Here is a 25,077-nt window from a genome sequence, read left to right as displayed (position 1 = left end):
CATTTTTCAGCTCCCCATAAAATGCTGAAGCTGGTTGTTTCCATATTTGTAAAATTCTTATACTGAGGATCAAAGGTTTCTCAGCCTTCTTCTACATCCCTGTTTTGGGAAATACATTAAGACAAACCTGCAATTAAAAGAATATCTAGATTTTTTTCCTCTCACTTTCAGGCTAAAAAATAATTGCAGAAAAATAATAAAATAAGTGGATGTATCTCACTTTCTTCATCCTAAGCTGCAACAGGATATTTGATATGCCATTATATTAAAAAAAACATTTTGAATGGCACTAGGAATTGGAATAGACAACAGTGACCTAGATTAGTCAGTGATTTATATGGTAAACAGCTGTTTGGTATATATCATATACAGCTTATTTGCAGAATTTGGTTGTATACTGATCAGTATTGCCAGATTTGCAATACTATGGAAATTTGTAATTATTATTTAAATATTTCTTGGCTTTGATATCTTAACATACAATTTATAATACAAATATAACAGTAAAGTACAGAAACATCTATTTCAAAATCCTAAAAATCATAATAGAACTCCACAAATAGCAATAATTAAAGAGTGCTCAAAGGTTGTGAGGATCTGGAGGGTGGGGAAGAACTGACTTCGACTCAACCTTGACATGAGAGAGTGACTTTTGGTTTTACTCCTACCTCTGGGTCTGATGATATGTCATCTTTGATTCTGGTGGGATTGCACTTTTCTATACAGTGCTGGTGCTCAATTTAGATACTGCTTGATAGCAAATATAATCACAACCTGGGGTGGGGATATTTTGCATAATTTGTACTCACACCTTGATCACTTCCAATTTGGGTTACTGCAAATTGCCCTACATGAGACTGCCCTTGAAGACCACCTGGAAGTTACAACTGATCCAAATGCAATGGTGCATGCAATGGTATATTGCACTCCTATCAAAATCTGCATTCGGTCCCTGTTTTCCTCTGAGTGCAATTCAAGGTGCTGGGTATTATTTTTAAAGTCCCACATGGCATGGGACCAAGTAATCTGAGGGACTGTCTCTTTCTGAGGCTATTTTTCTGTACCACCAGAGTGAATAGGATAGGGACATTCCAGTTTCTTTTCCTTAAACATTGCCAGCTTGTGAGACCTTGGCAGTATGCCTTTTCCATTTCAGCCCCTGCTTTATGGAACATTCTCCCTGCTGACATCCAATGGGCCCACTCTTCTTTGCCTTGTCTTTGCCTAGAGTACTTAAAAACTTGGCTCTTTCCCCAGACATTGGGATAGAGTGAGGTCTGGGTAGGATTAGAATATGGATGCACTAGGGAAGTGTGGCTATGATGACAAGATCTGTTTTTTTTTTCTGTTTGTTTTTTTAATTTGTTGTTGTTGACTTTATATGATTTTATTGGTTGCAAACTGCCCAGAATTGTTTTTAAATGGGTTGCTATACAAATGTTTTGATTTAATAATATAATTCTGCTAAAATGTGGGTTTACTTTAAATTCAATTATATTTAAATTCTAGAAGAGGTTAATAGAATCCATTGAAGATAAGCCTCAAGAAAATTATCAGGACTTTAAAGTTTTTATAAAAGCTGACAGTGAAGGTGCCTTATGAAGTTGTAGGGACAGTAAGCTCAGGAAGAGCTTTCTGCAAAAAAGTCTGATTAACTTGTGCTACCCAGCTAAACAGCTGCTGGAAGAGACGAAAAAAACCAAAGGAGCATCTACTCCTATAATGAAGATGAAAGATTTATTTAGGCAACTGGATATGGTAGCTATCAATGGCCTTTCTAATTCAAAATTCTTGGATATGATTACAGATCGAAGTATTCTAACAGTTCTAACATTCCATAGTCTATTTTATTCTTTCTACCAAACAGGGAACAATACTTGATGAAAATATAATCACAGATTCTATGATTTCCATAGGATTACTCTTTTGAAAAAGATTTAAAATTACTTTATTGTTTAATTTATCACCCATATCAGATGAGAGTGTTGCTCTGAGCTGCCAGCATAGAGAGATATTGATATCTGAAAGGACTGACATCCAATTTGCATAAATTTAGTGTTATTTTTCAAGACATTTTTCAGTGTGGGAGATTCCAGAATTTTGGTTTCATTTGTCGGTGTCATATGACTGTGCAATATCTTTGTGTCCAACTTTGATTCAGCTTGCATCATTTCCTTGCTTTGTCTACTTTGTCATGGTCATATGTAAGTGAATAATGATGATTTGCATAATTTATAATATAAAAGCCTTACAGGTAAAGATATGATTGTCGCGTCGAAAAATAGAATAACGTATATTCCGGCGTATAAGGCGACTGGGCGTATAAGATGACCCCCAACTTTTGAGAAGATTTTCAGGGTTTAGAAAGTCGTCTTATATGCCAGAAAATACAGTACAATATTGAATTTCAAAGACATTTGAAATGATGAGCACAATAGGAGCTCCATTCCTTTGCTGCTAGAAAGCGAGTGTTGCCCACCACTGCTTCCCTAATGCTTCCTGAACTCAGCTGGTATTTTTCCCCCCATATATTTTATTGATTTTTTAAAATATAAATCACTTAATAGTTGGTAAACAGTGTGTTTGCTGGGTTTACATTTGTAAAGAAAAATCATTAAAAATTGGTTTCTATAATCTATAATCCACATAGTACATTTAGTTGATTTTCCCTTTTCCCGAAAATGTCTTCTTTGCAAACCTTGAAATAATATAGTTCTTATTATTTTGATAAAATATATTTAATCTTTAAATATTCCATTTAATGTGCCTAGTCATCTAATCCTTTAGGTCTTATTCAAAACATTTTTTTCTTTTTTATACATTATAATTTCCCTAAATTCAGACACATTTAATTATCTAAAACATTTCCTTCATCTAGGCCATTTCAGCAGTATTATATTACTTATATCAAGAAATAAAATAAAGGGGAGAAAGCATACAGTATTATTTAAGGAATTCATCTCTCTTAGAATGACATATGTATTCAGAATCTTTTCTGTTTCTTTAATCATATTCAAACAAATGTTTCTTTTTTAAATATTCTCTCTGGTAGATCCCATCATCTATTTTCTTAATTTTCACTTTGATCTTTTTCCTTTGACCAGTATCTTTCTTAATCAATGTGATTTGCTGAATCAAAAAGTTTTTCCATATATTCATGACTGCTGCTATAGGTATAAGAAGTAAATCAAATGTTTCTTTTTTTTGTAGATGTAATGTCCTTAATTTATATAGCTTACTGTTTCCTACTATTTAATTGCTTTTCCTGAAAAAGAATAAAGTGATGGGCGATGTAGAAAAATGTATGCTTTGTCCTGTTAGTGCTTATTTCTGTAAAAAAAAAATAGGGCTGGCCACTAGGGGGCAGATTGGTTTTAAATTCAGAGAACAGCTACCCATATATTCCGGCGTATAAGACGACCCCCGACTTTTGAGAAGATTTTCAGGGTTTAGAAAGTCGTCTTATACGCCGGAAAATACGGTACATATTGCCAAAATGGATTGTATTAGTAACTACAGAAAAAACAAGTAATAAAGAGTCTCATACCTATTTTATCATTGTTGCTAGGAGCCCCTGAAATCCAGTGTAACTCAATCAAGTCAGCAGTAGCCAAAAGTATGTATTGGAACAATCAGTTTTGCCATGTCACTATGCAACCTCCCTCACCCAACAGCCAAAATTTAGAAAATAAGAAATTATATCAGGCTACTAAAACAAAACCATAAAAACAAGACAATATCAATATACTATCATTAAGGCAAAACCTAATAAATTGTGAACAAATAGAGACTTGGCTCAGAAGAAGGGAGAAAGGAACATGAATAATTAAAGGAGGAGAAAAAATTATTCAGTCCAGGGAAAAAGGAAATGTGAGCAAGAAATTAAAAATAACCCTTGATTTTGTTTGGTTTAAGATAGAGTAGAGAGAAATTTACATGCTTTTAAGATTCCATTTTACAACTTTAGAGGTAGAGAGACATTGACATGCTTTCAAGCTTCCATGCAAGATTAGACCAGCATAGAGAGGTGAAATGTACACTGCTAGGTTGCCTGCTAATCATTCCTGCTAAACCAGAGGTCCCCAACCTCTGGGCTGCAGGCCACCGCCCATTCAGAACCGGATTGTGCAAGTGGTGGGCGCTTGCGTACACACGCAGATCCACTTGCATGAATGGTGGCACTCAAGCATGAAGCTCCATTTGTGCAACTGGTGGGTGCTCGCTGCTTATACCATCAGAGTTGCGCACATTCACATTTGCGCCTGCTGCTCAAATGGCACCATCCCTTCTCTCCCACACTGGTTCACCAAGCCGGAAAGGTTGGGAAACGCTGTGCTAAATCACTTGTATTTATCTAAGTCAACTACAAGATAAAACATCATTTAACACTGGTCAGCACAAACATTTCTCATAAAAGCAGACCTTTTGAGACCATAATCTTTGGTATTAAAGATGAAGTTAGATCACTATTCTGATGATTACCAAGTTGTAAGGCTACAGGAATTGACAAAATAGTTGTAGAAATATGGCAAGCAATAGAAGAAGAATATAAAAGGGTTCTAACCAAAGTGTGCCAGCAAATTTGGAGAATAATACAATGGCCAGTAGGTTGGAAGAGGTCAATCTACATAACAGAGTATGTAAAGTATGGTACAGAGACTTAACAGTGTGTGTAAAGTATGGTACAGAGGACCCTACGTGGAAAGCTGATGTTTAAAAAGGCTAAGAGACACAAGATGTTAGATATTATTATTGATGCATGCTGGATAATTGAGAAAGCTGAAGAACATCAAAAAGGAAATAAGTCAGTATATGCTTCATTGACTCTGGAGAAGCCTTTGATTGTATCAGTCATGTTAAGCTGTGAAATGGGCTTAGAAAAGTGGAAATCTCACTGTCCTCATGCAAAACCTATACACAAGTCAGGTCATGAAGCCACAGTACAGTATATGGTGAAACAGACCGATTCCAAGTTGACAAAGCAGTGAGACAAGATTATTTATTTTCCCCTTATTTTTTTGACCTATATGTGGAATATATATTAAGGGAAGCTGGACCAGAAGAAAATGAGTGTGGTTTTGAAATTAGAAGAAGTGCCAGTAATGCACACTATGCTGATGACACAAGCTGAAAACACAAGGATCTGCAAACTCTACTAATAAAAGTCAAGGAGCACAATGAAAAAAAGTGCCTACATATACAAAAAACAGTCATACAAGTAATGGTTTTTCCACTGTGTTTTATCTTCTCTACTTTTTTGTATACAATTTTATTTTCTGATAAACATTTGGTAATTACTAACCATATTAAAAGTTCTGCCTGTTACATGCAAAGTTTATCTGCCATAATGGGATTTATTACAATAATGTGTAGCCTTTGCTTCCTGATTGGAGACACACAATAAGACTAGGTCATCAAATTGCCTGAGATCTTAGCACAAACTACTTCTGTTAGTTGAGAAACTAAGATGTTGGCACTGTGTTTCACTTAGTTACAGAACACAATTCCAGATTGTACATGGATTAAGAGATGACTCAGGTGCTCTATTTTTGGCAGAAGGTTGCTAGATTGCCCTTTTGTATGAATATTATCAGTTGTCACGTGGTGATAATGTTGTCTATTGATTTCTCCTGGGATTTTGGTGTTTGTATCTGGTGAATGCATCAGAGCAAGGCATTCAACTTTTTCTAGGCTGAGATCTGCTCAAAGAGACACTCTTTGTCTTCCATGAGTTATGCTAGAGGTCAAAAAAGACATTTGCTGCCTATAGCCTGAATTGTAAACATATCCATTTGTATAGTTCAGGACTACAATAAAATAGAGCCCTGGAACACACAGGGAACTGTATTCCCATTCAAACAAATATAAGTATGATCTCCTTCAGACTTCCAACTGGTGAGAGAATGGTAGAGATAACATGCAAGTCCTACTTTCTACTTAGGTCAATTCCTTCACATATGCAACTGAATATATATGAACAGGCTTACAGCCAATATGGTTTTCCTTTTATCTTCTTCCTTCAGCATTAGGGACACAAACAAAGGAACAGAAAAGTAGCTAAATTTTGCTGGGTGGGTGAGGTTCTTGTATTTTAGTCATTCTTTGAACATTGAAGTGTGTTGTTACAAAATACAGTTTATTTATGTAGCATTTGGTCAGGAGTAATGTGGAACAGTTGAAGTACATTTAGAAATAGAAAATTCTCTGTACAACTATTTATTCTTCTATGAGAAGCCCTGCCTAACCATTGATGCATTTCTGGGATTTAGAAACTGATACCTACTTTCAAATATAATGACTTGCTTTATTTCTGTGGTGAGAAATTTTAGCAACATTTAAGAGGACCATCCACTTAAGCGCATATAAAACATAACACAAGCTATTGGTAATAAAGTAACATTAATATTAATGGATTCTAAGGTAGTTACAGTTACAACTTTCAGGTCTTATTTATTTGTTGCTTTTAAATAACAAAAATAAAAAACGAATAAAACAGAAATAATGATGATAAAAATACATATATTATCAAATAATAAAAGGAAAATAAGTGCTTTAAAAAGGTGACAAAAATACAACAGAAAAAAGGAAAAAGAAACAAAGTATAATATATTGTTTTAACAGTAAACAGTTTCAATTATATATGTGTACACATATATATATATATCTACATGTGCATTTATACATATATACCTATACATATATATATACATATATGTACCTGCATGCATATATATGTGTTTGTCTGTATTTAAGCATTAGGCTCTTAAGAGTAAATAAACTGTAACCTAGAGAGCTCAATGTGTTGAACTCACTGAATGTTGACCTACATAGATCGTTATCATGTTTGCAGTACCTGCAAAAATAACATACAGTACAATTTGCATGTTTTTCTACATTTCTTTGGCAGAGTAGTTGTTGGTTTATTTTAAGGCTTTATTGTTTTTCTGCTTTCCATTGCTTGTTCTTGTAATCCAGAATCAGTAAATTGTTCACTGGTTTGCCTTTGAATAATCAGCGAGTTTCGTGCTAGAAAAGCCTTTGATGTGATTTGAGACAGCATCTTGTATACAAAAAAGAAAAAAGAAAAGAAAATAATGCAAGAATCATGTTCTGATAACAAGTTTGTCATACAATGCTTAAATGCTGTTTAATCTTCCTTGGCTGGCATCTTTTTTCCTATTTCCTATTTTTTATTTATTTAGCATTATTTTGATGCCATCTCAGTTTTAAGATTCTGGACATCTCATTTGACATCCTTATTATTCCTTTTTATTATCCTTTCCACAGTTTTTGTTACCATGGAACAAAATGTCTGTCTCTCTTCATTATTATATACTGCTGACTTCACATGGTCTCCTAGGCAATTTGCATTTTAACCGTAGACCAAGAATTAGTTACAGATAATCTTACAACCACGATTAAGACCAGAATTTCCATTGCTAAGCAAGTTGTTAAGTGAGTCTCACCCAATTTTACGCCCTTTTTGCCATCGTTGTTAAGTGAATCATGCAGTCATTAAGTAAATCTGGCTTCCCCCATTTTTTTTGCTTGTCACCAGCCAAATGGGAAGCTCTCAAATGGCAATCATGTGACCTCAGGATGCTGCATCTGTTATAAATATATGATGATTGCCTGAATTTTGATCAGGTGAACATGGGGATGCTTGATGATCATAAGTACTGATTGTAAGTTACTTTTTTCGATGCCACTATAACTTCAAACAGTTGCCAAACGAATGGTTGTACAAGGACTACTTGTATAGTATACCATGCGTAATAAAATAACAATAAACAACTATCTCGGGTGAACAGAATCCAGCTGCATAAACTTTAATTTAAATTATAAATTATAATTTCTGAAAATCAGTTGTGTTTTTTTTCTTCCCGAAAACTGCCAGGGAAGCACTATCTATTCCACAAGGAATGGAACACAGATAGAAACACATTGTCTTCTGGCCCTCTTTTCCTTCGCTTGCATGGGGGGCAGGCCCTCAGCATCCTTTTTGGAATGCATATGTCCTGAACTGATCAACCCACACTTCAAAAATAATTACATGTTTTGAAAAGATTTTTTTTATGATTTTCTATTACATAGACAGATTGGGTGTTTCTGAAGGAGACATATTCTTAATGGTTCTTATTCTTTTCATTGCTAATAAATTGCAGTTGGGATATATATATGTATGCATATATACCTAAATACTTCATCATTGCCACTTCAGTAAAGATCTAATTTTGCTGCAAGGTTTGTATTAACAGTACAGTCAAATGACTCTTTGACTCTAAGATAAAAGAACAAGGTTTCTGCTTTTGCTGTTTTCAAAGGATGGGCTGACTCCATTGCACTGTGCTGCACGAAGTGGACATGACCAAGTTGTAGAGCTTCTCCTGGAACGAGGTGCCCCACTGCTTGCCAGAACCAAGGTATGTTTATAGTTCAGACTAGCATTTTAAGGGAGTTTGTTTGCTATTGAAACCCACAGCAGTAAAATAAATAATAACTAGTAGGGAAATTGATAAAAATGTAATCAAATATTTTAAAATTCATACACTCTTGCTCTCATATTTATCATGTAGTTATTTATTTTCTCATTCACTTCTGTTTCTGCACTGTTTCCATTGCTTTTTATGTAAAAATGCATTCATAAACTTCTATAAGCAGAGTATGTGCAGACAAAATTAAAATATGAACAAACGAGATGCACATTTAAGAAAAGCAGTATTAATATACTACAATAGACAGTGGATTGGATACAAAGCATAAATGCATGAACACCCATTTAGTTTCTAAAACAGAGTGAGGTTTTCCAAGTAAATAAGCAAATCTTAAGTTTGTACAGTATATCTTGAAAATCAACTTTGAAATATAACTAAGCAATGCATTATTGTAACTTGATGGATGAATCTGCTAACTTTATAGGCTGTTTTTCAAGACTTAAATTTAGTTTTGTTGTGTGTGCATGCACGTGCATTTACAAGTTGTCATTGCATAATATTTTGCATTGTTTGTTTCAGAATGGACTGTCTCCACTTCATATGGCTGCTCAGGGTGACCATGTGGAGTGTGTCAAACACCTACTGCAGCACAAGGCTCCTGTTGATGATGTTACACTGGATTACCTGACTGCCCTCCATGTTGCTGCACACTGTGGTCACTATCGTGTCACCAAGCTTCTGCTGGATAAGAGAGCAAATCCAAATGCCCGTGCTTTGGTAAACTTTTCCTAGATTTCTGGTGGAGAGTAAAGGGAACTGGAATACTGATTCCACACATTCAGTCCAGTGACTACATAAAGACAATTGCTGGCCTTTTCAGTAGGACACTCTATAACTCTGCCACAAATCCATGTAGTTAATGAAACAATTGAACATTAAAAGGTATCTAATGGGTACAGTGTCATGTGACAAGAATGTGAGGCAAATAGAATGGTCATGAGAAAGGGGAGCTTCTGCACAGAATTACAGTCATAGACTTTGAAACATTAAGGGTTTCCTCATCACAGTCTACATTAAGATTATATTATATTCTTTGCCATAAGCAGCGTGTTGTAGTGAATGACATTGGCATGATGCAGCCTTTTTCATGGGTGCTATGAAGTTGTGTTGGTGTGGAAATCCTATATGGTGGTTTCTAGCCACTATATTTATGCTGTTTGCAAAACCTGAGTGTTGTATCTTGTCCATCACTTGGGGAAGGTTGAGCTAATATATGTTTGCTAGATGGTCAGCAATATTTATTTGCTTAATAATTCTGATTTGATACATATATTTGATTGCCCGAGTTAGCATTTTCATAGCTTTTTTCTATACAGTATATGAATACTCTTCTGTTTCAGAACAGGAGAAGTTCTTCTTCTAACTGCTCTATTTGAACCCATTCCATTTCAACTTCCTCTCCTTTTCTTGCATGCATTCATCAACTTCACAAAATCAGACCACATTCATTCATTCAAATCTAACATCTTACATGGCCACCCATTTCATATATATGGCTAGCAATTAAAACAAAATAAAAAAGACAAAATTTAAAAATGAATCAATAATATAAAAATAATGGCTGAGAACATCAATAATATCCAATATTCAAATCAACCATGAACCACACTGTCACAGCCTAGATGCCAGAACCAAGTTTTTAATATGTTGCAAAATACCAGTAGGGTTCAGGCAAGTGTAATCTCAGGGGGAATAATATTTCAGAGGGTGGGTGCTACACCTTCCCCCTTCTTTTAATTTCACAGATACCCAATGTATGTATTTTGTTGAGTTTATTCAGTAATTTATCTTATTTACCATTCACTTTATATATTATAGGCTTCTATATATGGATCCATAGATAATTCAATTTTTTCTGCTCATCACAAGTTTGGTCAATCAAGGTTTTTTGTTTTTGTTTTTTTTAGCAAAAGAAATGAAATATTGTCTAGATCACCACTTTAAGTTGTATCAGCATCATTCTTAAAGGCAATTTTTGGCCAATATGCCACAAAATAACCAAAGCAAGTTTTACTCCAAGGATATTCATGTAATGCTTTGGAAGCTAAAATTCTCTTCTAGAGACTGCTTTGCAAGTCTGTGTAATGTTGCCCACACCTACCAATTATGAACTATAAGTAACTTAATGATTATGTATATCTTGATATAGCTGATAAACGTAACTGCACTGTCCTTATCTAATATATCTCCATATAGTTGGTTGTACATGTCTACCTATTTCACAGCACCATTAAATGTATAATGTATAAAATCTTCCATGAATCTTTAGATGCTCAAAACACTAAGCAAGCTTAAACTTTGTTAAATCTTCGGTGGAAAACTATAGATCAGATAGGAAGGCAAGGAAATACAATGGCCAAACTGTTGCTAAGAAAAACACATGGATGTGTCCATGTAATAACCAAGTTACCAAAATCAAGTTCCACCTAAAGGAAATTTTTATTTTTTTATGACACATATTCACTCATACACAATGTATGAGTCATGTTTTAACCTTAAACACTTCTTGATTTGATGTTGCTTGGAAATACATTATGTAGCACTTTTAGACAGAATTAACATAGTACATTTGTTAACATTTAAGATACCCTAGTCTTTTTTTTGTTCTTGATAAAAGAAATAATTTGTTCCTGAGTATATGCCTTCTGTACATAAATGTCCTTATTTAACCATGATAATGACCCAATATTGAAATGTGCAATATAACATAAACATGACATATGTTTTGCCCTTTCATATTATTGATATAGTATCACACACAAATGTATAAGAAATGGAATTTGTGTTGTAATGTCAAAACACATCCATCCTTTCCTATTAATGCCCATACTTCTATATGTTTCTATTTTGGACATTTTATAGATCTCCCCATAAATTCAGTTACCATGCATTTGTTTTTGCATGACTTGCCTGTGTTGCATTTTTGTAGCACACAAATCACACTGTTTTTGTAGCTTAGTCAGTGCAGTTCTAGAATGTAATATATTGTGATTGTGTTCTATATAATTGCCTTTGGGTATCATGGATACAATTTAAGAATGATCTGAAATAGTATCCTCAGTTTATTCCCTTTATTTGCAGATGGGAGAGAGAAAATTTGGGGCCAAGAATATGATAAGCCAAAAAAGGATGGGGGCTGTCTCAGATGTGAGACAAGAAAGTGAACATTTCCTTTCTTTTCCATTTATTCTAATAGCGTAGAAATTGCTAAGCATTCCAATAACTTAAAGAAGACTTCTTTTATTTGTGCCAAACCCATATGCCAAGTTTGCAAGCTAAAAGAAATCAATCTGCGACTATTTTTTCTTATTCCCAAATGGCCCTAGATGGTCAGGTAGTATCATTGTAAATAACTTCATTTTGGGAGCATCTTGGGAGTGGCAAAGACATTCATTGGTGCTTTATTTTGGCTAGAATTAGTAACACTTGCATTATTAAAAATTCAGGCAATAAGTAATTGGCAATACTGAAACAAAAAGCATTTTTAAAAAACTGAAGAAAAGGAAACGGATTTATTGCTCAACTGTAATGTGCATCCTCCAAATTAGGAGATAATCCACGATTTTCCACAAATATCATAGGGATTAAGCTAATTTCACAGGATTCTGCAAAAGTACCATTAAAATACCATAAAAAGCACCATAAAATACCACATGTTGAGCCAATAATAGTAAATTCAAACCCCATTATAAAACTTGTAATTTCTTGTACATAGTGATGATTAAAGTGGTCTGTTTTTAAAAAATATGCAGACAGGGATGTTCATGGATGTTGAGTTTTCTACTTGTCTTATTGTTCTGATTTCCAAGGGGCTTTTCTGTGCCACGCGATTATTCTTCTGGAATAATGTCATATTGTCTAAAGGGTGCTGGGGGGCTATTTGTAGAGTTCTGTCCAGTTTGGAACAAATAGTGCCCTTCAGTGGAGCCTCCTCCCATCCCACCAGAGCATTCAAGAGCAATTCTGAACCTTTAGAAAGCTTCTTGGGACAGAGAGGACTGTATGAATGAGAGTAGGACCATACATATTTGGGTTTCTTGTTAAAACTAATACATTAGAAATTTATTGATATTTCATATGGTTGTTGTAAACCCCATTATTCAAGACACATAGGGTCTCTCAATAATTAATCAGAGATCTCTTGCTATGTTCTATTTCTTTGCAAAAAAAAGAGTAACATTTTAGCATTGTTCCACAATTGTTCAAAATATATTAGATTTACAAGTAGACCTTTATACAAGATAAGGTCAAATTAACTACTAAAGTAATTATTCCATTATAGTTAACACAGTCTAGTATTAATTGGAAGGCTTCTATGCTGAGCCGTAGAAAATGGTGTCAATATAAACAAAACATTCTTACTTTAATGTCCTTCTCCATACTCTAAACAGCATGGAAGCTACTTTAGTGCAGTGCAGTCCTATATTGATGTTGGTGATTATGAGTTTGCATTATTTACAGATGGTGGGTAATGCTACACTACTGTGGTCTCTGTAGCTACTATTATAACAAAAAGAATGAAGAATACCACACACATTAAATTGCCAATTAGACATTTTGTCTGCTTAAGATGTCCATTCACAAATTCTCTTTTGGAGTCATTGCTGCAGCTGTTCCAGTGGCTCTGGTATTCCTGTTTTCTCAATATGTCAGAATCTGACGTTTTTTAAAAAAGGAGATAACCTATCTATTCGACAATGGAAGGTGCATGCTTTAACTAACATGACTGTTTTTTGCACAGAATGGTTTTACTCCACTGCACATTGCTTGCAAGAAAAATCGCATTAAAGTAATGGAACTGCTGGTGAAATATGGGGCTTCAATCCAAGCTATAACAGAGGTAGAGAAATTTCACAAAGAGCCATCTCTTATGGCCATCTCTTCTTTTTCTTCACACTCTCCTTTATGTATATATGTATATATATATATATACAAATCAGGCATAATTTAAAGGCATTTTGCAGAGGAGTAAAATTGCTATTGCTTTATTTCACAGTCGGGCCTGACGCCAATTCATGTGGCTGCATTTATGGGGCATTTGAACATAGTTCTCCTTCTACTGCAAAATGGTGCTTCTCCAGATGTCACTAACATTGTGAGTATGGCTTGGATTTGAATAATCCTAGGCTAGCTGAATGTGATATGTCTTAACCAAAAGCTACAGTAGAAATTAGTATTTTGTAAACCATTTGTATCCAGCTTTCTTACTGGGATACAGTCAAAATGGAATATGGTCCTTTTTTTTGTCATCTGCTTGTCTTGTAAATACATTTAAAACACACTTTTATTTTCGAAATCTCAAAGCAATGTCTAAGCAATATCCTAAATAAATAATTTCAGGATCTTTTGTTTTTATCTACTCCTCAACCTTCCTATGTCTTTAGTTTTGACTGCTAGTGCTAGTGGTGCCCATATATGATACAGCATGCTCAAAAGTCTGTGCTAATGAATTTCCAATGAGAAACAAATATTCCAAGCTCTCTGAAATTGAATATAGACTGAAAACTAAATCTTGCACAATTGCTACAAACTAGATTTATGTTCAGTAAATAACCGTAAATAATTTTTCCCAGCCATTATGTTCAAGAATAAATAACAACCATGACATTTATATTATTTACTGTTTTTTCACTTTTAAATATATTTGTCAGATTGATGTCCATAAGTAGCATATGAAGATAAGGTCTATATTTGATATTATAAACCAAGGATTGAGTCCAGCTATTGGTTTTCTGTTTAGAAAATTGTTAATTTTCTAGCAATTTTCTGCTATCTAGGAATAGGAGAAACAGGGGTAATTCTTCTTGCTATGGTTCCTCACATTTTCCTTCCAAATTGAGTCTAGCAGCATGTAGGAAAAAGTTCTGTCAGAGGAAAATTGACATTAGATTTCTCTCTTGGGTTTTTATATGGTGTCATTAGAACAATAGCTTTAACTCACATTATGTGGAAAATATGTACTTATCATATAAAAGACTAACTTATGTGAAATGAGTTTGAAGGTTTTATTCAGATGGCTAGCAAATTTGACCCATTCATTCTTCTTCAGCGTGGGGAGACTGCTTTGCACATGGCAGCTCGTGCAGGACAAGTAGAAGTGGTGCGCTGTCTCCTGAGGAATGGTGCTTTGGTTGATGCACGAGCCAGGGTATGTATTCACATATGTCATGCAACGTTTTTTAAAAATCTGGAAGAATTCTAGATGTATTAATGATGAGCAGATTTCATTTTTTTTTCTAGCAATCTTCTATAGTGAGAAGAACTCAAATACATGGATGGATGGATGGATGGATGGATGGATGGATGGATGGATGGATGGATAGATAGATAGATAGATAGATAGATAGATAGATAGATAGATAGATAACTCCTTTCCTGTTTTGAGTTGTAGGAGGAACAGACACCACTGCATATTGCTTCTCGCTTGGGTAAAACAGAAATTGTGCAGCTACTTCTGCAACACATGGCACACCCAGATGCTGCAACAACCAATGGATATACACCACTACACATCTCTGCCCGAGAAGGCCAACTTGATGTAGCATCAGTTCTACTGGAGGCAGGTGCAGCACATTCTTTGGCTACCAAGGTAAATTCTCAAGTTTTGGTTCTAATGTACCAATATTAGCCAAGTTGCACCAACTTTTTAATTTTATCAATAGATTGGGTAACTAGAAGCAATGATCTTGAAATTACATTGGTCCATTGTAATAACAATGTATGGGGGGGGGTCTTCCATTCCTTCTGCCCTTGAGTTTCTTGATGATGAGATGGGAGGCATATTAAATAAATAAATAAATAAATAAATAAATAAATGAAGGCCCTCAGCCACACACACACAAATCTGTAAGAAAGCTGTTGTGTTCTTAAATCTTACTCTATGATTCCTTCTGATTTCAGTACCAGTCTGGGTAAAGCATGACACAAGCTTTCCTTTCCAATTTTCTACTTCTGTATTTTGCAGAAGGGATTCACACCACTACATGTGGCAGCAAAGTATGGAAGTCTTGATGTGGCAAAGCTCCTGTTGCAGCGTCGTGCACCTGTTGATTCAGCTGGGAAGGTAGGAATTAGTATTCCAGTTTGAATTATTAATAACCAAGAAATTTTTGTTCTAAGTGTTAAATATCCTAGTTTTGATTTTGCATTCAATATTATATAGGAAGAAGTTAATATCGAAATAAAAATATCATAACACTACAAAAATACAATGTCTATTCTATTTTTACAGAAGCTTTCCCACCATTATTTGTTACAGATACTGTTTATATCCTATTGTAAAGGGCAATGGATTTCATTGACTGACTTTTTAATAGGATTATCACATGAAGGCTTCCTTTTTAGATGGTTGTTTCCATTTCATAAAAAGCCCAGAACATTATAGTTAGCACATATCAATGTTTCTACACATATTTCATAAGATCTACTAAATCTGGTAAAACCTAGTCTTACATGTTCATGCCAATTATAGTTAATGATCTGCAGTTGGACAAGAAAAGGTGGAACAAAAATAGGTATTATAGAGGGAAGATGAAGAAATTGATACATTTAGCAACACACTGTTCTTTGCAATGTGTCACTCAGTGCCAATCTCAGTGTCAATATTCTGTTACCTCATTAGATACATATTTAATTTTCTAACTCAGAGCTGAAAAGGGAGGAAAGATGTGTTATCTTCAAGCTAACATGGAATCCCATAAACATTAATTCCATGTTAGGTATCTTGTTCAAATAGACTAGGAGAGGCACTTGGTTGCCCATCATTCCTTACAAATTCAACCTTGATCAACTTGATACTTTGACATGAGCTTGCTTTCCTACCCAGTCAATATAGCATTCTGAGACTCCCAGTTTGGCTTCCTTCTTCTTTATAAACACTTTGGGGATTTATTTGGCAGAGATTTAAATAACCTTGCAGCAATTTCCTCTCTCACATTGCTTCTGCTTCCCAGTTTGACCTCACCTGCAACTTTTTGGTAATTCTTTCAGCAACAATGCAACTGCTTGGTAATGAAGCATTTCCCTGAGGAATGACTAGCTTTTGCAATTATTGTACAATGAGGGATTAAGGGAGCGGATCCCACTTTTCTTTATTTTCTATAAGTACATGCGCATGTAATGTTACCATGAGTATATTTGTAAATAATAATAATAATAATAAAATATTTCAATGAGATGGCTTTTTTCCAGGATTGCCAGAAATCCGATAGATAAAATGGAAGTGCTTTATTTTACTTTTTTCTATGAAATATTTGAAGATTGCAATTTGTTAGTGAAAGTATATGGTTAGGATTGGAATATACTAAGGCTGTATAAAATATTTTGAGTTTGAAACTGCTGTCCTAATCATAATGAAGGATATCTTCTGATAATATTCTGACCACTCTGGAAAAGTCTTTTTTTTTAACTGTCCCCACTGCAAGTGCTCTGAGCTGAAAACAGGTCTGATTTAAGCAGAAGATACTTTTATGGTGGTTGGAAGAGTGTCAGAAAGCTTTCAATAAGGACAAAACACATAGTATGAACTCAAAATAGGGTATTTCAAGCTTGACACATTTTAAATCCAAACTATTTTGTGCTCTGCTACACAATATATCAATTCAGAAAATTTAATGAATTTGAAATGGCTTGTTCTTTTTTTAAAAAAGCACTATTCTTTTATCTAATATTGATTTAATAGTATTCTTAATATTATTGTTATTGATTTAAATAACATGTCTAATATGAAATAATTCACTTTGAATTAAAAATGCTGTATTTTTTTCCTGATCAATTGCTTATTTAATCTATGTTGTTATTTTGTAATTAATGCTAGTTTAAACAAAGCTAACACCACTTAATGCCTTAACATAAACCACCCTTTCCAGAATGGTCTCACTCCCCTCCATGTTGCTGCTCACTATGACAATCAGAAAGTGGCACTGCTATTACTGGAGAAAGGGTCTTCTCCTCATGCTACTGCCAAGGTGAGATTTACTGTCTACTGTAAATTTGTTGTGGTTGTTCTAAAACAGTGTTTTTCAAACTTGGCAACTTTAAGATGTGTTGTCTGCCGAAGTTTGTATGTTGGGGAAGTTTGAAAAACACTTCTAAAATAAACAAACTAGAACCTTCCAGACTAGTAGGATCATAGCTATCTTTCACCCTAGCTGTTGCATGTTCCAATATGTCTGGAAGGAATCCATTTAAGGAAGGCAAGTATGAATGATTGTTAGAGATGTATTTGGAGTATTGTTTCCATTAAGCTGATCTTGTCTGATCACAGAAGGCTTGGTTAATACCAGCACAGAAGAATATGAAGAAATATTAGGACAGTAGGCTAGCTAGAGAAGTGAAAAAAAGCAATGGCAAACTACGACTATATTATTGCTAGAAAATGTATGGATATGTCCAGGGCTTTTTTTCTCATAGAACGCCCAGAACAGAGTTCTGGCACCTTTTTTGGATGGAACCTTATAGGGTGGGCAAGGCGGGTTTTATGACATGTGTGAGTTCCAGCACCTTTTTTTTTTTTTTTTTTTAGAAAAAAAGCACTGGATATGTCCATACATATGTTCTTAAAAAAGGCTTTATTTTCACCTTTGATTCTAAAAAAGTTATATGAATTCTAATCAAGAATAATACATTTAAAGGAAAGCTTTTAACTATTCTCAATAAAGGTTATGCGTTCTATAATTAAGATTGGACATTTGAAATATCAGTGCCAATATATGCTTTACCTGGATTGCAACTGTGATTTCATGCAAGAAACTACGACTAGTATTATTCTTTGGGTGAAAGCTACAGAAAATAATGGCTATTCTCTAAAGAGGCAATTTATTGATATTTTATTATAAAAGAAAAGAAAATTAAAACCTATATTAATACAAGGCAACTGGTTTTAGAATGGGTATACTCCTCTACACATTGCTGCTAAGAAGAATCAGATGCAGATAGCAACAACTCTACTGAACTATGGAGCAGAGACCAATATTTTGACCAAACAAGGAGTGACTCCACTTCACTTGGCCTCTCAAGAAGGTCATGCTGATATGGTGAACTTACTTTTGGAGAAGGGAGCTAATATTCATGTGGCCACAAAGGTAATGCCCTCCTTCTATTAAGAATGAATTTTTGACGTGTGATCTAGAAAATGATGTGTTCAACAAATCAATACAAAATATTAATTTATATTAGAGAATTAAAAACAGGAAAACGTGTAAGAATATATGTGGCTAATATTAAATATTAAAATAGTAGGTAAAAGTAGATAATAGTAGATAAAACTAGATAATATAAACAGTAGATAATATATCCACAGAGGTTTCTAATGGCTCTGATCTCTGCTTAAGTGTTAATTGGAAATTGCAGTTAAATATATTAGATCATTTTGAGGTTTCCATCATGCTGAAGTTGCGATATGGCAAAATTTCACCCCAAATTTAATGGTTTTTTTTTTTTTTGCTTGTAGAATATTTCATTTTTTTTTCTGCCTTTCTTCTCCAGCATGTGTATGAGGCCATTGGCCATGGTGTTGAATTCTTTTATAATACCAAATTTTATTTCCTCCCTCCCTCTCTTGTCTTGTTCATATTTACAACCTTTGTGTTCTTCAATATATAACAAGAATTGGAAAGACACTGTGAATGAATTGACAGTCTGGAGAGTTCTAACAATGATAATTGTTAGAAAGAAGTTATTTGAATGTAAAGTCAATTGAATTTCATTGGGCATACTTCTGAGATGACATATTAAGGAATATCATACTAAATTACAGCCTTTGCTAGGTTTCAGTTCCATGAGCCAGTGTGATCACAACTTGTGGTATTCACGTTTTGACTCTTATTGCTCAGGTTATATTCAGAGGTATTTTGTGGCAACAAAGGGATACCTTTAATGGTGTCAAGATACCTTAATTATTACAATGTAAAATAAATTTCTTCTATTAATATATATCACTAAAATACTTACGTTGTTAATTTTCAGAGCGGATTGACATCTTTACATTTAGCAGCTCAAGAAGATAAAGTAAATGTAGCTGATATGCTGATAAAGCATGGAGCCAACAAAGATGCCCAGACTAAGGTATAACAAACAGTAACTTCCAAGACAATAATATAACTTTCCAGTGCCTTATCACATTCTCTACTTACGCTTTTGGCGGGTCCTTTTCATTTAGCTGGGTTACACTCCACTAATTGTGGCTTGTCACTATGGAAACATCAAGATGGTGAACTTCCTTCTGAAGCAAGGAGCTAATGTCAATGCTAAGACAAAGGTAAATTTTGTTAATTGTTTCCTTCCATTTTCAATTACAAACAAGCACATTGATGTTAATTTGTATTTAAGAAATTTTCAATATCTTTGCAAGAAATTTGCAATATTTGAAAGGAGAGTCAATTTTTCAGAGCAATAGTTTGTGAATAATGCAACATTAATAATATATTGGATTATGTACAGATAATGCATAGCCAATAATTATAGGTGTGGCCATGGAATTCTGAAATTTTGGACTTCTGTAAATGACAGTGCTAATGCATTCCTTTGGCATCAGTCTGAGGAAAGCTATTCTAAAAATATTCAGTTAAAATTAAAAGCGTTATGAATGATAAACCAAATGGTACAGTGTTATACTTATTTTAAATTAATAAGTGTAAAGTGGTAGTGCACGCTATAAAGTCTACTTTCATATTTATTTATTAAGCTTATATGCTGTCCTCACCTCAGGGCGATTCTAGTCAGCTTACAACCCATACAAACTTAACAAGATAAAACATTAAAATAATACATATTAATAAATTGACTTAAAAATTAAAAACTATATCAAGGAAGAGAGCAAGGTGCACACAGGAGAAGGTGAGGTCTTATCTCAGTCCATTAACCACCTCAAGCATGACATGCTCCCATTAGGGCCCCAGGCCAATTGTCAAAGCCAGGTCTTCAGGTTCTTTCAGAAGGATCTCAACTTGGGGGCACAATGTTCCAGAGGAGACATGGCAGAAAAGGCTCTTCTCCTGGAACCTGCCAGTTGAAATTCCTTGATTGATGGCATCCACAGCATGCCTCTTATGTCAGTGCAGATGGAGCAACATCAGCGAGATAATTCCTCAGATAATACATATGAATGACAAAAAAGATCCAAGCATCGTAGTGCATAAAAAAGTAAAGAGCACTGTGAAAAATGTGTATTTTATACAGGGATCCCTAGAAAAGGAACTAAAAATAAAAATTCAAACATAATACCATTACACAAATGTATATAGTATGTCTGGCTGTGAAGTACTAGGTACAGATCTGGCTGCTACACTTGTAAAAGATTATAACATACCTGGAAAAAATGCTAAAAACACCAGCCAAAATGAGCCTGCTGTGAGAATTGCGAGGCTGTAGGTAAAATGCTGTGAGAATTGCGAGGCTGTAGGTATGCAGAATATGTGTAATACGGAGCAAAACATATAAATGCTTACTTTAGTTATCCTATTTCCCCTCCCCCACTCTAAATAAAACATCAGCACCTTGAAGGGACAGTTATGTAGACCCAAATAAAAGGGTCATAATTTACAATTCTACAGAACACTAACACAATCATATTTAATGGGAATCTAATGTCTTTTTTATCTTATTTTCTTTTTTAACCTTAATTTCCAAAAATTAATAGGGATTTGATAGATGTTAGCCTACCTTCTATCCTTAATTGCTACATGAAAAATCTATAAGATTGGTTATTGATGTTTGCTGCCTGATGAAAACAGCTGACATCACTGTGATTAATACTTTTGTGAAATCAGGAGAATATTAAAATAAATCTACTATAGGATTTTTGTCCGCTTATATTCTTAAACGTGCTAACTACCACTAATTTCAGAATGGATATACTCCTCTTCATCAAGCTGCTCAGCAAGGCCATACTCACATCATCAATGTTCTTCTTCAACATGGGGCCAAACCAAATGCAGTCACTGCGGTAAGGTTGTAGGCTACTTAATGATATAGTTGCAATGATTTGTTTTAAGTTTTGAGCTCCAAAATGTCTTCGAAAGTAAATCGATTTAGTCAGCTGGGAGCAGATGAATGGATGTAAGTACTTGGAGAACCTGTAGAAGATGCACAAGTCAGCTAAAAAGAAATTATAATTAATAATTTAATAAGAAAAATGGTATGTATTGTATTCAGGAAGTCTTTAAACTATAGAATGGATATCATTGCACATATATGCTTATGATTAAACATGAGGCTGCTGAAAAACATAACATAATAGTGAAAAAATTACGTTATCACATAGACATATTTTTGTCACTGCAACGGAACCAGATCTGATTGGTTTCTTTTACCCGATCATTCTATAAATGTTGATGAAATATATCTATACTTTTACAGTGTTGAATTCCTAGAGAATTACTTACAGGAATTCTGATTGATTATATAATATTGTGATATTAAAACAATATAGATAGGAACAATAGTTATCACTTCTGTAGTAACTTATTACATTGGCAATTAAATCCAAGTTATTTCTTCTTTTTCCTAAAGTTAAAAACCCACTTTAGAATCTGAATATTGTGTATTTCTTTTTTTAAATGAAGAGACATGTTTCAAATATACTTTCTTTTTTATTTTATTTTTATTTTTCTGGGTGTGTATCAGCTGTACCACGTCAATATTTGATCTAATATTTCTGAGTTGGAACTTCTTAAATTCCTGCTGTATCTGGGATATATTAATACCATTATCAAAATCACTGCCAAATAAAAGCATTGTCAAAATTATACAGGAACACATGCAGCAAATTAAAAAAATCTAATACGATACAGAAAGCTGTGGGTTAAATTATTAAAAGTGTACATTTTTTAAAAAAATACAGTATAACAGACAGATGTTCTGAATTTATGTTACCATGGCAATTGCTGCTATAGTCTGAGCAAAGTTGCAAAGGGTTTTTCCATAGCAAATGACTTATTTTGGATGGAAGTGTTGGTTCATTTAGTTCTGGGTGTGATCTCATTGGTTCATATCACAGTATTACTTTTCCTTCTCTCTTCCTTCAGAATGGCAACACTGCCTTAGCAATTGCTAAGCGTCTGGGATACATCTCAGTGGTAGATACATTAAAGGTGGTAACAGAGGAAGTAATCACCACTACAACTGTGAGTACAGCAGATGTTTTTCCATTATTTTATTCTGGTTTTACTTATTTGAGGTCTTTTTTTAAAAAAAAAGGATAAATTAATTATGTCCAGTGTAATTCAATACTTATGGGCATATCCATATGGATAAGTATTAAGCATATTCATAAAGGTAATTAAACATACCCCAGAGTGTTGTTTGAATTTATGCCTTTTCTGCAAATCTCCAAACATCTCCAGTTAAATTTCATGTCAATTGTGCATTGCATTTCAAATTTAGTTATTTGGGTCACCTTTCATTATCTGTTCTTTCTGATATTTAGAAGAAGGGTCCTATGGCAGTCAATATAGGAATCTGCAGTTTCTGTATCTCTGATTATTGAAAGATTTTCACATTGTAAAAAAGAAGTGAATAAATATTTTGTAACTAGGAAGGCAATACAGATCCAGTTAAATCATACTTTAAATCTATTTCCTAGGTGCTTCATTCATTGCTTACTTTGAATATTTTATTTATTAATTAAGAGGCAATTCTATATCCCTCTTAAAGTTTTGATTGCCATTTCCCATATTATATTTGTTGTTAGTATGGGTTGAGAGCAGGAATGTTCTTCATCTTATAATTGTAGTATTTTAAAATATTGAAATTATTTTGTTCTCTATCTGGCAAGCTTATACAGTGGAGCACACTGAAGCCTACTATTTACAAATAACCTTTTAGTCCTTTTAATAGTAGATGCAAACAAGATTCATGTGCTTGGCAGTAACATGACTGTTGATATTTATAGAGAAGGAGGAACAATTTTAAGTAGAACAGACTGTTAAGGTTCACAAATATCTTTAACATTGTGTTTAAAATTATCTTAGGGAATAGGTATTCAAATGGTGAGAGTGAAACATTTTTTTATAAAAATATCTTGCTTTATAACTTTTTTTTTTGAAAAATAAAGCAGTTTCAAGCAATTCTTAAGATGATGTCCAAAAAGTTGCTGTTTAGGAAAAGAATTTACTGTTGACAGGAAAATGTCATATTTGAACAAATCTACTACCAACTTGAATGTCTTTTTGATGTGGCTTTATGCTTAGGCACTTGAGTATCTGAAAATCAGGCATCTCATCACTTAATACTTTTGCCGAGAGAGAGAGAGAGAGAGAGAGAGAGAGAGAGAGAGAGAGAGAGAGAGAGAGAGGGGGGGGGGGGGAGGGAGAGAAGGAGGGAGGGAGGGGGGGAATTTAAATACAATCTTCCTTTCTGTAATCATGCAGACAGACACACAGAGAAAGAAATTATCTCTCTCTTTTTTTTTGTCTTATTACAGACTGTCACAGAGAAGCACAAGCTCAATGTACCTGAGACTATGACTGAAATTTTGGATGTTTCGGATGAGGAAGGTGAGTTCATTATAAACCACTTATTAATGTATATATTTATAAAATATGTTGCTTTCAACATGGGTAGTTGCTAAAGTTATAGAAAAGTTAAAGTAGTTATATCTTACTGAAAATAGAAATATAAATTGAGAAACGTACCAAGTTTACTAAAATATATATTCAGCTATAGACATGTTTCTTATAAAGTAAAATATCTGTGATTTGAATAGGCTGGGCATGTAAAATTGGGAAATGAAGACAATACTGATTAAGTTGGACTAACAATTATCAATTATGGGAAAATCAACCACCCCAATGCCATTTTCTTTGGTGTAAACTACCTACCTACCTGCAAGCATACGGACATTGTTGTTCCTTAGTGTGTTCTCCAAATGGAGCATATAGCTTATGTATGGCATGATTTTTAAATGAAACATCTCACAGGTCTTCCTCATTTAGTGACTGTCTCAAACACAACTGTTTGCAATTATGACAGTAATGCAAATGTAACTTTATGACCAATGCCTGCATTTAAGATCTTCACAGCATTTGTTTTTCAGTCATGTGTTCACTGTTACAGTCAGTATTGTATCACAGTGTTGTCCTGTCCCTGATGTGTTGCACTATCCTGTTCCTGAGCTGCTTTTTTCAGCAGTGCGGCACATCCCTAAATGTGCTAACTGCAAGTAACAAACTCACTTCAGTGACCTTAATTAGTTGGTTAGAAACTTCTGCTTGCAGCTGCTGCCTAAAACTGACAAGATTTGACAATTTCATACTGAAGGCTTTTGATTGCTGAAGTAAAGTCATAAGTGTAGTGTGGACAAGTAATTTCATTTAACAATTGCTTTGCTTAATGACTGAGTCGCTGGAAGCAATTGTAGTCACTAAATGAGGATTATCTATAAATACAACTTTGGTATAATTGATCCTTATATGTTCCTTTGTAAACAATTTTCCCCTAAAATGAATGTATGTATTATGCAGCTTTAAAACATTCTGATTATGACCATTCCACTGACGAGGAAGCCTTTAGTGATGCAGGTACTGTGGAAACAACTGTTGGAGTACAAAGAAAATATTTTTAATATTTTTAATGATTTCCTTGT

At 34.1% G+C, this 25,077-nt stretch overlaps 1 protein-coding gene across 50 annotated transcripts in view; it reads left to right on the top strand.

Moving 5' to 3' along the window:
• Window positions 1-25,077, top strand: part of ANK2 (ankyrin 2) — a 199,522-nt gene that overhangs the window by 104,077 nt on the left and 70,368 nt on the right. For 28 of the 50 annotated variants that reach the window (XM_039338311.1, XM_039338279.1, XM_039338297.1 and 25 more), the window contains 14 exons: window positions 8,325-8,423; window positions 9,015-9,212; window positions 13,237-13,335; window positions 13,492-13,590; window positions 14,545-14,643; window positions 14,887-15,084; window positions 15,460-15,558; window positions 17,363-17,461; window positions 18,380-18,577; window positions 19,461-19,559; window positions 19,654-19,752; window positions 21,340-21,438; window positions 22,520-22,618; window positions 23,917-23,989. In XM_039338311.1, coding sequence (XP_039194245.1) covers window positions 8,325-8,423; window positions 9,015-9,212; window positions 13,237-13,335; window positions 13,492-13,590; window positions 14,545-14,643; window positions 14,887-15,084; window positions 15,460-15,558; window positions 17,363-17,461; window positions 18,380-18,577; window positions 19,461-19,559; window positions 19,654-19,752; window positions 21,340-21,438; window positions 22,520-22,618; window positions 23,917-23,989 — 1,657 coding nt within the window. Of the gene's footprint in view, window positions 1-8,324; window positions 8,424-9,014; window positions 9,213-13,236; window positions 13,336-13,491; window positions 13,591-14,544; window positions 14,644-14,886; window positions 15,085-15,459; window positions 15,559-17,362; window positions 17,462-18,379; window positions 18,578-19,460; window positions 19,560-19,653; window positions 19,753-21,339; window positions 21,439-22,519; window positions 22,619-23,916; window positions 23,990-24,955; window positions 25,013-25,077 lie in introns of all 50 variants that reach the window. The other 22 variants (XM_039338262.1, XM_039338267.1, XM_039338270.1 and 19 more) reach the window with 3 other exon arrangements.

Source organism: Crotalus tigris, unplaced genomic scaffold, assembly GCF_016545835.1.
Source record: "Crotalus tigris isolate CLP2741 ecotype Arizona unplaced genomic scaffold, ASM1654583v1 scf7180000017695.2238764, whole genome shotgun sequence".
Taxonomy (NCBI): domain Eukaryota; kingdom Metazoa; phylum Chordata; class Lepidosauria; order Squamata; family Viperidae; genus Crotalus; species Crotalus tigris.
The sequence above is the reverse complement of the archived record's forward strand: the minus strand, read 5'-3'. Positions and strand labels throughout refer to the sequence as shown.